Source organism: Nasonia vitripennis, chromosome 3 (genome assembly GCF_009193385.2).
Source record: "Nasonia vitripennis strain AsymCx chromosome 3, Nvit_psr_1.1, whole genome shotgun sequence".
NCBI lineage: Eukaryota > Metazoa > Arthropoda > Insecta > Hymenoptera > Pteromalidae > Nasonia > Nasonia vitripennis.
The window spans coordinates 11,370,923-11,387,539 of NC_045759.1; the positions used below are offsets into that span (position 1 = coordinate 11,370,923).

The 16,617-nt window shown below is 44.8% G+C and overlaps 2 protein-coding genes across 2 annotated transcripts in view; one reads left to right on the forward strand and one right to left on the reverse strand.

Annotated features, from left to right (window-relative positions):
* The window catches only part of LOC116416770 (acrosin-binding protein-like), a 28,125-nt gene extending 14,358 nt beyond the window's left edge, over window positions 1-13,767 (forward strand). The window contains exon 2 of the mRNA XM_031926336.1: window positions 13,661-13,767. Coding sequence (XP_031782196.1) covers window positions 13,661-13,767 — 107 coding nt within the window. The remainder of the gene's footprint in view (window positions 1-13,660) is intronic.
* An 8-nt stretch (window positions 13,768-13,775) lies between these two features.
* On the reverse strand, window positions 13,776-14,993 carry LOC116416769. Its single transcript, XM_031926335.1, has 3 exons — window positions 14,838-14,993; window positions 14,209-14,777; window positions 13,776-14,055 (listed from the first exon to the last, which is right to left on the reverse strand). Exons 1-3 carry the CDS (start codon window positions 14,991-14,993, stop codon window positions 13,776-13,778), a joined length of 1,005 nt encoding a protein of 334 aa, XP_031782195.1.
* Window positions 14,994-16,617: the final 1,624 nt, after the last annotated feature.

The window sequence follows — 16,617 nt, forward strand, 5'->3', positions numbered from 1 at the left end:
GGTACTTATTAAAGTTTTCATCAGGGCATTAATCACCATGGGACGTATCTTCAAAGAACTCTGCAAACCCAAGTCGAAAGCACGTCCAAAACAAAGCCATTTTTCTGCTCACGCGCGACACTCAGCGTCTAGATTATGCATTGCTCGTATAAACCAATTCGTAAAATCATCCTCTGAGTAATCCGGCAAGTAAGCAAGAGCAGCTGATACCATCGTGCAAGTATACGCAGACGATATGCATAGACAATGAACTGGTTGAAATGGGAATTACCGTAGTACACACCGACCGCCGGTAGCAGCATCATGAGAAATTCGTTTCGCTAAACGCGATTACGGTTTAACGTTGCCGAGATAAGAAAAAGCGGAGAGGGAAGATCGGGCAAAAGAATTAGATTCAGCTGCTGTCAGCAGACGTTGAGTTGGGCCGCGAATTCATGCATTGAGCGAGCAACGTAACTTTACGGTGATCATAAGCCGAAGCCTGGTGATGGAAAGTCTGGAAGCAGTTTCGCGATGCGCCACGACTTTTATTAATGGGCTTTTAAAGTAATTACACGCTTCAGTTTGATGAATTATTTTCGCACGCATATTTCACGTCGAGTAAAAAAGAAGACGCTGTTAAGTGATTTGGTACCACTTCTTTTCTTTTTCATGAGACATAAACTTGTTCGTAAAACAAATTCAGAGGTATTTTTTGTTCAACATCGAGTATTGAATCAAATCGCAAAGAAGCTATTCAATTATTATTTTTCTTGTGCCTTTGATTACCATCAATTATAAAAGCATTTGGTAATAATGAAACACAGTTATGCATGAATCGCAAAGTCGCGAATTTCCCAAAGAGTAGGTATGTATACGCTTTAACAGGACAATAAGAATTAAAACGCTTCTCTAAGGACCAATTGAACGCAGAACAATGAACGATTAAAGCTGCATATCCCACATTAAAGATAATTAAAAACTATTATAGGATATATTATACGAATGCACCATCCCCGATTGGCGAGGAACAGGTGCGTATACTTTTCTCCCCCACTCGCGTATTCGGAAGCACGAGTTTCCGAAGCGTAATTATTAACTAATTCAGAGTTCCGCACGGGCAGGGCGTGTATAATGTAAAATTGCGCCGCGGCGCGGCGTTGTAAAAAAAATTGCGCCGTAATATGCGACGCGCGATCGTAAAGCCAAATAGCTTCTTTTCCCTCCTCTTCCTCTCTCGTGTGCGCGCAAACACCTGTACACGCGATTCTCGTGCAAGTACAGCATCTATGAAGCATCTCAAAAAGTGATCCTGCGTTGAAAAATAGCACGATGGCAGCCGGTCAACAGAATTATCAGCGAATTGATCAGGTTTTTTTGTGTATTTGTGCATTGATATTATTACTAGAGGCGTTTTCAATTTCACGTATAATAATGGATATTTGATGATTATCAATGATCAACGCAATTGTGCTAGTTCATTACTCTCTCGGACGCCATAGGCAGAGCAAAGGAGTCGTTTTCGCTTGATTAGGACTATCGGGAATATAATCCATTCTAAATGATTGCGCGGATTCGAATACATTTATAAACGCAATCATCATCGTCGGCGGTATGCGTTCCCGTTGAAACAGAGAGCTGACTGACTCAAAGCTAATTCTGATGGATGCATTAACTCATAGAACATGTTCCTCGTTCGCGTTTGGATGTTAATAATTTCTTAATGGCGACAACAGTTGTTATGAATTATTGCAATGCAGGCCCGGAACGCTCGGGTTCGATCAAAATCATTGCATATGCAATTCTCTCTCGTTCAAAACCCCAACGCACGCAAAGCTGACCAAAATCAGTTTACGATCCAATTACACTCGAATACACATAAGACCGCAAGCAACAGCAACAACAGCAACGACAGCGTAGCAGCAGCAGCGAGAGAGAGAGAGAGAGAGAGAGAGAGAGAGAGAGAGATCCTTCCGCATGAATAATCCTCTCGCAGAAAAATAGCCGACTCGTGCGCGCCATAACCCAATCCCTCGCGCGCAGTCGTAAAACACGGGGCGGCGGAGCATCAGGCGCTAGGCGGATGCACATGCCCTAAATGACACCAGGTGCGAGAGGAAGACAGGTGCGTCGCCGCTCGGGGATTCACCTGCACGCGCGCCAAGCTGCCGCGCGGCAATTCACCAGCTGGAACTAGTATACGCTGTTGTGTATACGGTCTGTTATGGCAAGCGAAGACACGCGCCGGGAGAGGACGAAAAAATCTGGAGTAGGGGATTGTGGTTGATTATGAGTTGGCTCGTTGAGGTGGGATTTTGGAATGACGATGCGATAGTGTCGCTCAGTAGATTAGTAAGGTGAGGACGAGGATCGTTCTTATATTATTTTCTTAAATAAAATATTTTTGTGAAGGGTATTTATGTATACAATTTGTTCGGTGTCCAACAGAGACAGTTTATTTATACAATTAAAAGTACTTGCGTAGAATAAATTATATAGAATAAAGAAAATAATGAAAACCGTTCTATTTGTGTCCCAAGATTAATGGATCACAGGAATCAATTGATTCTGATAATGAGTAAGTTTAGAATTAAAAAATCCTTCTTATAATTGTCGTCTTACCTCATCGGCTAATTATACCGTTATCAGCTGGAAAGAGTGAGAAAGAGTAGCCTATACAGTCCTTCATTGACCGGTACACAACTATACCCTCTACTATAGCCCCCGCATAAGCCGATCTTCCTCATTATTTGGAAAAAAGTGGGAGGAGGTGGAGCAGAAATCAGGGACATACGAGGAACACTCAAAACTACGCTGATTCTGTAATTGGAATAGTTTTTAAGGAAGGCGAAGAGCCTTCTTGGCACTTGGAGCTAAATTACGACGATTATGGCCATTCAAATGGACTCGCCGGCTCTTGATACCTCGCAATGCGATATGCGCCTTATTCATTTCATTTCGCGAGATTAATCTGTAATGCCATGTTTCAATTTGTCGGTTATTGCGTATTTCGAATTCGAAACCAATTCACATTTATCGAGTTACATAGTTTTTTTGAATGAATATAAAATTACTATTGAATTCGTAATATTGCATTTCATAACTGGGCTGCGATTAATTTTAATCAGTAATAATCATTAATTCCTCGCAATTCGCTTATTCATTATTAAAATATAATTAAAAATTATTCACTACGGTTTCGGCACGCTCAATAATTCTTATTAATTATTAATAAGCTACTGTGCAACATGACGCAACTCGTTCATCATGCTCAGGCAATCAACGAATTATTAATTTTGTTGCATGATTTAACAACAATGAAAAAATCGCGATCCTCCCCCAATTGCACAAGCTGCTAAGCACCGAAAACAAGAAAAAAAAACAGCCGAGAGCCAACAATCCTTTCGTCGCATCTGGCGCGCCAGGTAAGCACGACTTTATCAACGCACTCGAGACTTCGTGCCACGCGCCACAAAGTGCCACAGTAGCCGCTTGGCAAAACAAACGACCATCGCCACGACGACAGAGCTGAGCGAGAGGAGGAAGGCGGAAGCCGGTAACTCGATCCACGGATGTCGCTGGGTCAAAGAGAAAGGCTTATGGCGTTAAGACGAGGCTCTCTATACCCAGCGACTCGTCTTCTTCTACGGAGAGCATTCAATTTTAAACAACACCTGTAGCATTCGAGCTGCGCGCGCGTCTGCAGCCTTCTCTCTCTCTCTCTCTCTCTCTCTCTCTCTCTCTCTCTCTCTCTCTCTCTCCTCGGTTTCTTCCTCTTATTCTTATTTGGACACGAGACTCATATTTACCGAGCTGAAGGTGCGCGCTCACTGGCTTTTGCAGAGCCGCGAGGGAAGGGGAGACTACAGGTGATCTTTTCTGAGTGGGTTTGCCGAGCTCGTTTGCTTGGATGTGCGTTAGTTTAATCTCATGAAGAAGCACGACGTTACGAAGTAGGTTTCGCGAGGCCAACGGTTCAGCCGAAACTTCTCCTCCGCCCGAAGTCAAAATTGTATAGCCCATCAATAACTTTAGAAAGAGCTGCACTCTCGCGTATTAAATTTCCCCGAAAAAGCCAGAGCAATCTCGTTACGCGTGCAGATAACAGTTTTTCCAGGCATTTATGACGATGAAAATTACAGATATATGTATGCAGCAAACATCCAGCGCTTCAACACTGCCCCGAATAATTTCGCTTAATTGCCCGGAAACGAGCTTACGGATCAAAAAGTTTGCGCACATCCCTTTTGCCGGGATGTCAAAAGATGAGGGCAAACTTTGTATATTATGAATATACAGTCGGGAACCGGCTCTGCGTGTTCGTTTTCGAGCTCATTTTATAATTTCGGTAAGTACTGCAGGCAACTCTAAACTGGCAATTAAATTTGTCGCAAGGAATGTTTAATAATGCCGGGGGATAACGTGGTTGATTCAATTTAAAAGGTTTCGCATTTAATGGAAAGTTCCGAACTTTCAAGTGTGCTTAAACGAACATTAATTTTGCTGTAATCAAATTATACGGCGGTCTGCATTAAGTATATCAGTTTACTTTGTTGAACAAAATTAGCAACAGCTTACATTTATTATGTTTATTCAAAAGTACCTCACGTCCATCAAATAAAATGAAAAGCGAATGGTGTACATCGCAGTACCAAGAGATTATGGAAACGACCAGTCGATTAAGGCTGTCGCACCCTCGCTTTGAGAAATTGGCGCCAATATGTCAAAGCCCAGCCTGTTACCAAAGCAATCGACGCCGGTATATATCGCTATTCCGCGCGTAACACACGGGCCTCTTTCATACGTAAAGTAGTGGCACGATCAAACGCGCCTCTTTCCATTCAACGACAGAACGGACGAACCAGTGGTAGCAGCAGCGGCGGCATATCACCGGCTAGAGGCCAGGTACTCGTACACACCGGCCACTCGACTCGCGCGCGAGATAAGAATTCTCTCGTGGTGTCTTTTTTCTCCCGATTACTTCGCTTTAATTTAAGTGGGTCAAGTGGCCACTTTGCCTCTTATTCTTTTTTTCGGTTATGTGCGAGATGGGAGCTTCGGCGGAGGCTGATGGGCATTGAAGGAGCTGCGAGTGGATAGTATTAGCGTGGGAGAGATTTCACAAGTGTGTACACCTAGAGTAAATAAAAAAATGTTTCGAGGACGTCTTCGGGTTTCGTTAATGGCCTGGCGATTCAAATGCATTCGGCGCGCGCTTTCTAGCTCGGCTGCAGGGTCATCGAATGTTTCTGGAGCGTAAGAAATGTAATCGCGGCAGCGGCACTTCTGCGGATCGAATACGACCTTCCGAGAGTTTTCGTGCTAAGAGTGCACGCGAGATTCACTTATATTTAAGACTTGACGGGTTTATGAGAAGTATTTCGAGCAAAGTCTTTGAGCCGCCTCAATCCTCTCTTAAAAAAATGATGGACTTGGTTGTGAAGCCTTTAATACGTGATTCTGATTGGTTGCTATGGTCGGTTGCCTAGGTAACAGATGAGAACCCGCACGCTTTAAATTCATAACCCTCGTAACAGTCATAACCCTGGTAGAAATTTTTCAGGTGTTTAAAATAAAATGAAATTCCTCTCTTAAAAAAATGATGGACTTGGTTGTGAAGCCTTTAATACGTGATTCTGATTGGTTGCTATGGTCGGTTGCCTAGGTAACAGATGAGAACCCGCACGCTTTAAATTCATAACCCTCATAACAGTCATAACCCTGGTAGAAATTTTTCAGGTGTTTAAAATAAAATGAAATGAGGTTAAATAGTATGAAATCTGAATAGCGGATTCAGAAAAAAATATATGCAATATTACCAACAAGAAATCTTGATAAATTAATCATTACCAAAAGTGTAGTATTGAAACATGTGCATTGAAAAGTGTCACCCTAACCCTATTTGAAGTAGGTAATAATGTGTGTGTGTGTGTGTGTGTGTATGTTATTTAGTTTTTTTTTAATATAAGTGAGAAGTGCAATTAAAAGAATAAAAAGTATAAAGATATATTGTGTCTCCGTGCCCAAAGTCGCCCACGGTGAGGTTTAAGAAGTGAATTTAAAGAAAAGTTCAGTATCCGAGTCAGTGAATTTGAGTTTATCACTACAATGCCCTTTAAATTTTAAAATATGTAATCTAGATAATTGAACTGTTTTCATTCATATTTTCACACCAACGGCAATGTGAATTTTTTAATTTAGCGGCTCACATTTTGCTTATAGACAGTCACGCAGTAACTACTATCTCTAGCACATTGTATTTCCGGTTTCCAGTGTATTTTTACCTGGAGAAAATGATAAATATTTTGGCTTTTTTGTTAAGGCATTAATGAGAATATTTACTTTTAATAGTTGTGAGAGATTTAGAGATTTTTCCATTGCATTGCATTTGCTCTCATTTAAAAACTAATTTCTAGAGAGCTCATTTTTTGCATATATATTTCTGTTTTGGTTGTGAAAATATTTAAAGTTGAATTGACCTTAACTGAAATACTTTTGATTTCGACTTCAACACCCATGATAATTATTTAGTCGTATAAGTTATTCACATCAGTGTCGGAATTGAAATAAAAAGTATTTCAGTTAAGGTTAATTGAACTTTGTATATTGTTTCATTGACACAAAATAAATCTATATGTAAAATATGTGCTCTCTAGACCCGTTAGTTTTCGAATGAGAGCAAATGCAAAAATAGAGAAATAGGCATCGATCTCAAAATCTCTCACGACTGTTAAGAGTTAAAATTCTTATTAATGTCTTGACAAGAAAGGCAAAATATTTATCACTTTCTTCATGTAAAAATACACTGAAAACCAAAAATACAATAAAAAATTCACATGTGCCTCAATGTGAAAATATGAATGAAAACAGTTAAATTAAAATCATCTGGATTACATGTTTTTATAGGTAGCATATCAAGTATCTGTGTAAAATTTCAATTGCCTAGCTTTTTTACAATGCAAATGAATAGGGTTGTAATAATAGGCTTATACTCACTGACTCTTCTACTGAACTTTTCTTCAAATTCACTTCTCAGACCTTAACGACAACGACTTTGGGCATTGTTAATATACTTATATTTAAAGTATTACAGAATATGGTAACATATGGTAGGTAATATGGTAAAAATATTAGCAGAAATTAGTGTACCCAAAACTTATGTTGTTTTTTCTACCAGGGTTATTAGACATAGATAGAATAAGGAGCGCGCGAAGCGCGCCTTCATTCCTAGTGAAAGAAAAATAAGCCTGTTCGCGTATTATACGTTTCCGCATAAAATATGTATCACCTAGCACGGTTTGATTCTCGCGCCTCTTGATGACGAGTTAATTATGGCGCGCCAAGAAAAGAAAGAGCGCATGCGTAAGCCCTTCTGCGGTCTGAGATCGATTAGTGCGCGCGAGAGCGTCAGATTCGTTTCGGCATCGATCGAGAGCAGTGTGATCCGAAGCCTACCTCTATTCTCGTATAGCTTTTGTATTGTACCTGTAGTAATCGCTGTAATTTGAATTATATTTGCCAGTGAATCACTCGCGTGTGATTCCTCCCTTATTTCTATAATCGTGTAAATAAAGTGCCTGTAATTCCGTGTGGGCGAGACACAAGCGTGCTGTCATCGCATAGCGAATCTTCGCTATAGGTCCCGGTCGCGACGACTCGACGAGTCGTCTCAAGTCGTTCACGGAGCGAGGGCTGGACCCGTTCCCGAGACGTCGGGGCCCTGTGACGTGCTGGGCGTTGCCACCCCGGGATATCTCCATCTTCTCGATCGACAATCTACCCAGAAGAGAGGGTGGTCCGTCACGTACAGCGCACCGATATTTGCGATTTGCGGCATTATTGTAGGGGCTGATCCCCGAAATATTAGGTAAGCGAGCGCTCTGTAAATATAAGGATCGATTATCCACTGCGTAAGTTAAATTAAATACTAAGTTTTGACTTTTGTATTTTATGCTTACATAAATTCATTAATTTACTTGATCAATAAATAATTTCTATTTCACTAGCTTGCTCAGGCTTTTCCCTCTGTTCCGTGAGGGTTTTTATGCCTAAGCAAGTTACTGTTTATATTTAGTTGAACCACGAAATTGTTGCATTTTTTATTTAAGAACCCGACTACTCATTCCTTTTCCCACTTCCTTCATAAATGTAATTTGACTGTTTTCAAAGCCCATCTACGACGATCCTCGGGCCATTTAACGGCTAGCAGAAGTCGAGCGCCGAGCTATGCATTATATATATATATATATATATATATATATATATATATATATATATATGCCAGCCCCAGTGCGCGAATTTGCTCTCTCTCTCTCTCTCTCTCTCTCTCTCTCTCTCTCTCTCTGGAGTTTATACATATAACAAGCGGACGAGGAAGTCGTCGGAACGGGGGGCTATGATAATGCCGTCGCAGGCGCGGGCGCGAAGAAGAAGAAGCGAGCGCGCGAACTGCGCGCGGACGTTTATGAACTATGCACACACATATATATATATATATATATATATATATATATACACGTGCGCAGAGAGCAGCTACTCCGGCGAAAAGTCGACTCGAGAAGAAACTCGTTCGCCATGGCCCGAAGGCCTACTTAGGCCGAACTTCTCTCTCTATACCTCCCTCTCTTTCTCTCTTTCTCTAAAACAGCTGGGCCAGAAGAGCTGTATCTATACTTGTATTTATGAAGTTCGCAAAAGAAAGAGAGAGAGAGAGAGAGAGAGCACCGCGATATTCGTAAGCTTTCGTGAGAGCTGGAGCTATACTGACCCGAGTACGTGCGCCAGTGTATTATATATACATGTTCGGAGTTTACACGATTTCGCGTCGCCCTTTCAGAGAGACGACGCCACTTTGGGAGGCATAATAACGCCGACGAGCCGCGTCGTCGTCGTCTTGAATTTGTCGGGATTTACATGTCTGATAGAGGCTGCCGCTGGATTTCAGTGCGCTTTGCTCCCTCGGCTGAATCGTCTGCCTGCTTCTGCTGCTGCTTTTACGCCCTCGCGCATTTCTGAAAGAATGGCATAAGTAGTCGCTTTTCAGTTGGTGTGTGCGCGTGCAAATTTTACAATTTTTGGGTGTACATATAGCGATATGCTGTATTGATGTATACGGAAAATGAGCAATGCTGCGAAATTCGAATTTAAAACGGTTATATGTTGTTTAAAAGTCATGCTATTTATTGCATAATATAATGCGCATTGAAATATGAATTCACTGTTTCGCGAATTTTTGGAGAACGAAACCTTCGAAAAACAAATTGTACCGGTGTAGCCCATCAGGTCGAGTATTTGCGAACACATCCCGAAGTCATCGCGAAAGTTTGTCTTCTCTGGAAGAGCTTCGGCATAAGTATAGCAATATGAGTAGCCACGCCGCCGCGGCAAAAGTGTTCTACAGCTATTTAATTTGAAACTGATGCAGCACCGCATTGGCCTGGAGTTATACCGTCGTCGCTCGAAATAACCGGTGCTTATTTTTTCACGAGTGAGCTGAAGCAGCAGCAACGGCTCGTCGTTGACCCAACTAATCGAATACGGAGAGCCCAGGCCTGCCGCGCACGGCAAAGTTCGTCGAAAACTTGCTCCGGAAGTTGGCCTCGTCGGGCTACGCTGTCTCGAACTATTTCCTAAGACTCGCCCCCTTCGTCTCCAGGATTTGCCTGTACATAGTGTATGTACAGCAGCTCCGGACGAGCCTGTGTAATAATAAGGAGACGATACCGCAAGAAAGGCTTCTCGGGGAATATCGAGTCACGGCTTTTTCTTCCAAATAATTGACTCGTCATACGCGCATAACGATGACTTTATGAAATTACATTCTGCAAGCGCAGACGAGGAAGCTCGGATTAGAAGAGGGAGAAAAAAAAGTCGAGCCCTTGGTGATAAAAAGTTAAGAGCAGGCCTGCGTCAGTCCCCGCAGTCCGGGCATAATGCGGAATATCCGGATCAAACTTTACGTCCGACGCTTAGCTTTCGCATATTCATTAAGTCTTCGCCGGTGAAGAGCGATGCCTCCGCGCAGCCTGTCAAGGGCAAAAAGACGAGGCGGTAATACAGCTTCAAAGTTTTCTCCCCGGCGGATAAGTGCAGCCTTTGAAGAAGAGCGCGCGCTTTTCCCGCGATGCGCGTGCGTTTTCATTTTTTAAGGCCAACTTTTCGAGAGGCAGTCGAGAGCCGAGAGATGAATTATGCGGCATTGCGGTGCGGATTTCAAATTTCAGCCGACAAATATATGCGCGAATGCTGGCCATTGATGTGTGCGGTTTGATGGGGAATTTTAGCGCGGGATTGAAACGTCAATTACGAATTTACATTAGCATTGTGCGCTGCGACGCTGCGTTGCGTAATACCGCCATTAAAGTGTAAACGTATTACGGCTCCGGAGTGCTCATCGCTCCTACTGCATTTTGGATTTTCAAATTTCGACAGATACATAACTTTGTTATTTCTGCTCGCATTGAATTCACCAAAGAGTGCGGTTGCCGCTGATATTCGTTGCGGTCCTTTTGATGCGAGCGAGTTAATAGAGCCGAATATTTAATAATCATTATGGCTGCGGCGAATCCCGCGATTAATCCTCATCGAGATTAGCAGAAATAATCTCCTTTTCTCTTCGTTCCACTTGACGAATCGTCAATGATGCAGCGCTGCACCGGCCTTGCAGTAAAACCCTCGTTACGAGGTTCACCTCCAGTTCTCCATCGGAATCACCCACTTCGACCCCTTCTCTTTGTTGCCAGCCGTGTCCGATACGTCGCGCGCTTTTATATTCTTCCCCACGACGAGGTACATAGTTCGAAATCGATTTTCGTAACTGTTCAGCAATTCCGAGAATTTTCAAGCACCGCGGCCCTTTTCTAGCGAAATTTATTTTCAGCCCCGACAGTATGGCAGCTAGCGAAAAAAAATCTCGAATTTCTCCACAGTACTGCGCCGCAATTTTCAGCGCATAACGCCCGCTCGTTTTTACGGTCTATCAAATTCCTAATGTCCGAGAGTATAGCGCACACGCCGTCGAATAGACCGGGTTGCTCTTCACGAGGTCCAACAACAATCTATTGAGAGAAAATATCGTCGTCGGCGATGTGGGTATACGGAATCGATCAGTACCGGGGCAGCTCGCACACGCTCTTAATCGACGATGTATTTCGCAATCGACTTCGGCGCGTAGAGCCCATTTAGCCGGGCGCGTGGCAGCTGCGTTATAAAGCCGCTTACGAGCGCGAATTCTGCAGGGGACTCGTGCTTCCTGCCCGGAGTCACTAGATGTGCGTGCCGGAATCGATTTAGAGTGGCCAAGATGCGAGCCGTAGATTTCACTGGGCTTCACTGATGTTGCTATGAATTTTGATTTTTATAGAGTCTTTAATATTATATGATAATTCTGTGGTTTGTGGTCAGTGAACAGAGTGAATGCTATGAAAGCTCGTTGTTGGGCTTTCAAGCTCTGATATACCCACCCTTTCTGAGAATTGAAATAACCCCCTCTGGGGAATTTTTCGTGAAACTGCACACGGTATATTATGTTTCTGAATTTTTACTGAGAGGTCAGTGGACTATATTCAAGACCATATTGAAAGCAAACCCTATACACGTGTTCATTTTTGTATTCACGTACTAAGCTCATGGAAAACCCGTGAAAAAGATACTTCGGCTAGCTTTGTTATTCAGGCAACGTTTTGCAAACGTCCAATTTACGAAGATTTTTCCATACACTTATCTCCACTCATCTGAATAACGGATCACACCCGAGGCTGCGGCTGCAGTAGCCTGTATAGCAGACCTACTGCTAAGCCCCCCTGGAAAACAATAAATAGAATGTTCGATGTTAATCGTCTCTCCTTAACATACTTCAGCGATACACCACAGCAGATAAACCCGCATCCGACTACCCGGTGAGTATCCTTATCGCGCCCCAGCCGTAATAATATTATAAGCTCGTTTTTCGCAAATAGACGCACATGCATCATTACTTTGTAGCGGCGTGTCAGGCGAGACTCTGTACGTCATCACAGTAGCGGACACACACACGCGCAGTAAGTAAGTCGAGAACCGGATCGCGCGTCCAGGAAGAGGAGCTCCGTATACACGCGCCAGGGTTAATTCGTACTTAGCTGAGCGCGCGAGCGAGAGAGTATGAGCGATCGCTTCTAACGGACTTCGCTCTTTACATACCGATCCAGGGAGAGGAATCCCCTCCCGCTGCGAGTTATTGATGATATATCGAGGATCGCGGAAGCGCCGCAGAGGACGTTTATACGAGCGCGGCTTCGCCTTATACGAGATTATCGTGTACACAAGTGTGCGCGACCTTGTATATTAATCGAGGTGCAATTTATTTCTTACTCAGGGGCGCAGTCGCGCTCGGGAAAAACACAGAGAGCCGCGCGAGATCGCCGATATGGGCTTTTCGAGTTTTAGAAAATTGCAGGCTCTTTTTTGCCTGGCTTCGGCTCGCGTTTAAATGCAGATAACTTAATGAGGTATATATGCTTTGAGAATTAATCATACACGACGCGCCGCTTATATCTCACTTTGATGCATCGCTCGAGCGCTTTTATTTGCTCTTACGATGTCGCGTTACATAAGACAAATTTGTTAATTTCCGGGTACACGAGACCGAGGAGTCGACGCACTCGTGAATCGACTTCTTGCTCGGCAGCCGGTAGATATTTTTATCGCTTTAATACAGGCATCATCAGCGCTAAACCGATACGATGTTAATTACACGACATTAATTTAGACCGGGTTGCGTATAAAAAGATGCGCGCGTGTCCTGCGCTCAAAGGAGATCTCGTCGTTGTAGTCGTTGCTGTAACGAGGAAAAACGCTCGAGTCGTCGTAAGTCGCGCTCGGAGATTAAATGTGCCTCGAAAATAGACGACCCTACTTCACTTTGACGAGACTGTTTAATCATGATAAATATCAGTGCGCAGTAGTTGATTACATTTAATATCCGCCGTGTCCTCAACGCGACGACTCTGTTTATGAGGTTCTGATTATTGGAGATTTCTTCGCGACGCTGCGCTCGAATCGTTTTTTGCTTTCAGGATATTCGCTGAAAATCAAAATCTACTCTCTGAAAGAGCGTATTAAGGTACATTGTCGATCAAGCATTAGCGCTGATTAAAAAACAAGAGAGCTCGGTACCGTTCAATTGACTAATGAACTTTTTCATAATAGCGTGCGCGGAGCTCGACTTTAGAGTCATTTGTTTTGGCGCTAAAGTCATCGACTTAGGCACGCTCTCTCACAGCGTGCGCGAGAACATTTTAAGCGTGCGTGGGGAAACCTATCCTGTCGCTGTCATTTGTTTTACATATGTATGATTGCGAAATTGTGTATCATTAGTGCAAGACGTCTTGTTTATAACCTATTATTATTATTACTATGAAGGGGGGACCACCAACACCCCTGGCACTTAGGCTGTAAACCCATTGTACCACCCTTCGTCATGGCATCCCCTACGCAGGTAAGCCTGCCCTTCTCCAGAAGGTCAATATAGCTCCCGCGTCGAGTGCCCTAATCTCTTCATACGTGGGGAAAAGCTCCTCCAAGCACTGATGTCTGAGCTGCGCAAATTTTGGGCAAACAGTCAGTACATGGGTAGGCGTTTCTTCCGCCCCCTCGCACCGCCTGCATATAGGCCCCCATCTTCAGACCGTGGTACCTTAAGCAGATGTGCCCGGTCACTATCTGTGTCAGGAGTCGGGAGTTATTTCTGCTGCCTCCTGCGATCCACTTGGTCCAGCCGACATTACTGCTTTGGCTTGTCTGCATCCTTGAGTTCCTTGTCATTCCTTAGTATTCTCCCTCTCAACCCAGCCCCGGATTTCGCCCGTTAGCAGGCACCTTGCAGCACCTCTGTAGGGCTCCGGCCCGATTGGAGGGTGTTTAGTTCCCAAAGCTGCAAGTCTATCTGCTATTTCGTTACCCCTGATCCCGGTGTGCCCTGGGACCCAGAGCAGCCTGACCTTGTTGTTGTGAGCGGTCAGCTGATTTACAACCACTTTGCATTCCCAGACCAGTCTGGAGGTCGTCCTATGAGCCATAAGTGCTCTAAGTGCCGCCTGACTGTCTGAGCAAATGGTGATAATTCTATCCCTTGCGCCGAGTTCAATGTTCCTCTAAGCGCAGGTCAGTATAGCGTATGTCTCGGTCTGGAAGACCGTAGCATTCCGCCCCAGAGAAAAGAAGGTTCCCCTTCCATCCCTTTGGCAGTAGTACCCCGAACCAGTGCCAGTCTCTGCCATAGAGCCATCTGTGTACCAGACATCCCCAGTTCCTGGTAGACTGTCCCTGCGGGCCTTCCATTCTTCTCTTGTCGGTATCACGACCCCGTATTTTCTTCCAAAGAAGTAGCGCGGGATCATCATTTCAGTTTTGATGGAAAATTCCGGCAAGAGACCCACCCCACCCGGGAGCCGGGTGTGCCTCATGCCTTGTGTCCATTGTCCGTACGCATTGAGTCTGTGCGCTGCCTTAGCAGCCATCCCAACGATAGTAAGATGGAGTGGTTCCAACTTCACAAGGATTCCAAGTGCCTTGGTAGTCGTGGTCCTATAGGCCCCTGTCGCCCCCCTTAGCACCTGTCCTCTGAGTTTCTCTAGCGCTGCCCTAGCACCCGCCAGCTCCGCCCTTGGCCACCAGACCAACGCGTTGTAGGGCAGACGAGGTACCAGGACGGCCCTGTATAGCCACAGTATAATCCAGGGACTTAGTCCCCATGTACTGCCAAATGCCCTGCGACATGTCCAGAGAGCCACCAGGAATTTATCGCACTGGGCCGTGAGATGCTTCTCTCAAGTTAACTTTTTATCCAGAACAATGCCGAGGTACTTAGCTGAGTCCTTTACCTGTAGGGCGACTCCAGAGAGTTTGGGCGCTCTGTAGGCATCTAACTTGTAGTTGCGGGAGAAGATCACCATTTCGACTTTATCCGGGTTAACCGAAAGTCCCGTCGAGCAGCACCATCTCTCCACTTTCCTTAATGCAAGCTGCATAGCGTCCATGGCTGCGCCAATTTCACTTCCTTTTGTCAGTATCAAGTATCAGGAAATCGTCCGCGTAGGCTTGAACATAGCAGCCCCACCCATTCAGCGCTTCCAGTAGCCCATTTGCCACCAGGCACCAAATGGTGGGCGACACCACCCCGCCCTGCGCGCATCCCTTACTGACCTTGCCGGAGACCGTTACGGTTCCGAGACTCGAGATCACAGTCCTGCGTGTAAACATGCCCTGAAGCCATTTTATTAATGGTCCAGGCATCCCATCTAGTCCTGCCTCTTTGATAACTGCTTCGATAGAGGTGCAGTTAAACGCTCCCTTTGTGTCTAGAAATACTCCCACGATTACCTCCCCCCTTTCCAGCTGCTCCTCAATGCGCCAAACCGCCGAGTGTAAGGCAATCTCTGTAGAGAATCCCGCCCTGTATGCATGCTGGTTAGGGTGAAGAGGAAGCACAGTTAGGATATCGTCTTGAATAAATCTATCCACCAATCTTTCTAGTGTCTTAAACACAAAGGAGTTAAGACTTATAGGTCTATAATCCTTGTCGGTGGTGTGACTTGACTTCCCTGTCTTAGGAATAAACACAACCTTGGCCGTTTTCCATATTTCAGGTATATGAGCCAAAGCTACACTTACTCTGAAGAGCTTTACTAAGGGGCCAACCAGTTCCTCCAGCCCCTCTTGAAGGAATGACGGGTAGATTCCGTCGATGCCCGGCGCCTTGAAGGGTTGAAAGTTCCTTATGGCCCACTTGACCTTTTCCGGTGTGACGACCTTCTCACCGCGTTGATGCGGTTTTTATATAGCCTCTGGGCTTCTCTGTGAATCCGCCAATCGACACTATTGCGAGTATTCTTGGCCCTGTTTAAAGGTCCTCCCCGTTTCACGTCGCAGATCCTCTAGCTCCCGGTTCCACCATGGGGTACCCCATGTTCCCTTTGGGATGGTCCAGAGACAGCTTCTCTGGAAAGAGATGTTTACTATCTCACCTAGCTCAAATGCCCAGTGATCAAGCTCATCCGTTGTTCCAAAACTTGGTTTGAAGGATTGAAGCTCGTTTCTAAGGTTTTCCCTAAAGAACGCCCAGTCTGTTTTCCTGGGATTCCTAAAGGTCCTTGTTTCCGAGCATCTTTCCTTCCATTCGAATTGGATGTATCTGTGGTCGGACAGTGAAGATTCGTTAGATACCCGCCAGCTGCCCACCCACCCCTCCATTCCAACTGTACACAGAGTTAGGTCAATCACCTCACTTCTAACCGAATTGTAGAAGGTAGGTTCTCTGCCCCTGTTTATAATACACAGACTCGTCGTTACCAGATACTGCAGCAGTGCGTCGCCCCTGCCGTTAGTATCCGAACTGCCCCAAACTATGTGATGAGCATTAGCGTCGCATCCCAGTATAAGAGGAATGCTTCGCTGTCTGCAGTGTTCAACAAGATCTTGTACCTCCCTTGGCGGGGGCTCTTTCTGAGAGTCGTATGGGAAGTAGCCAGAGGCCACCACAACCTCCCTCTTAGAGCCCCCTCCTACAGAGAGTTTGATCTTTATTGCCGTGAGGTCCCTGCTGCACCGAGCCGGCAGCAGCAGAGCATCAAAACCTTTAACAAGTATGCACGCCCTGGGAAC

What these genes read in the sequence shown, in the direction of transcription:
- LOC116416769 (XM_031926335.1), bottom strand. Translation starts at nt 14,993, where the DNA reads ATGGACGCTATGCAGCTTGCATTAAGGAAAGTGGAGAGATGGTGCTGC. An exon ending in TCTCTGGAGTCGCCCTACAG is followed by an intron (nt 14,778 to 14,837) that starts GTAAAGGACTCA and finishes ACTTGAGAGAAG; the next exon opens with CATCTCACGGCCCAGTGCGA. An exon ending in GAGACTGGCACTGGTTCGGG is followed by an intron (nt 14,056 to 14,208) that starts GTACTACTGCCA and finishes TTGCTCAGACAG; the next exon opens with TCAGGCGGCACTTAGAGCAC.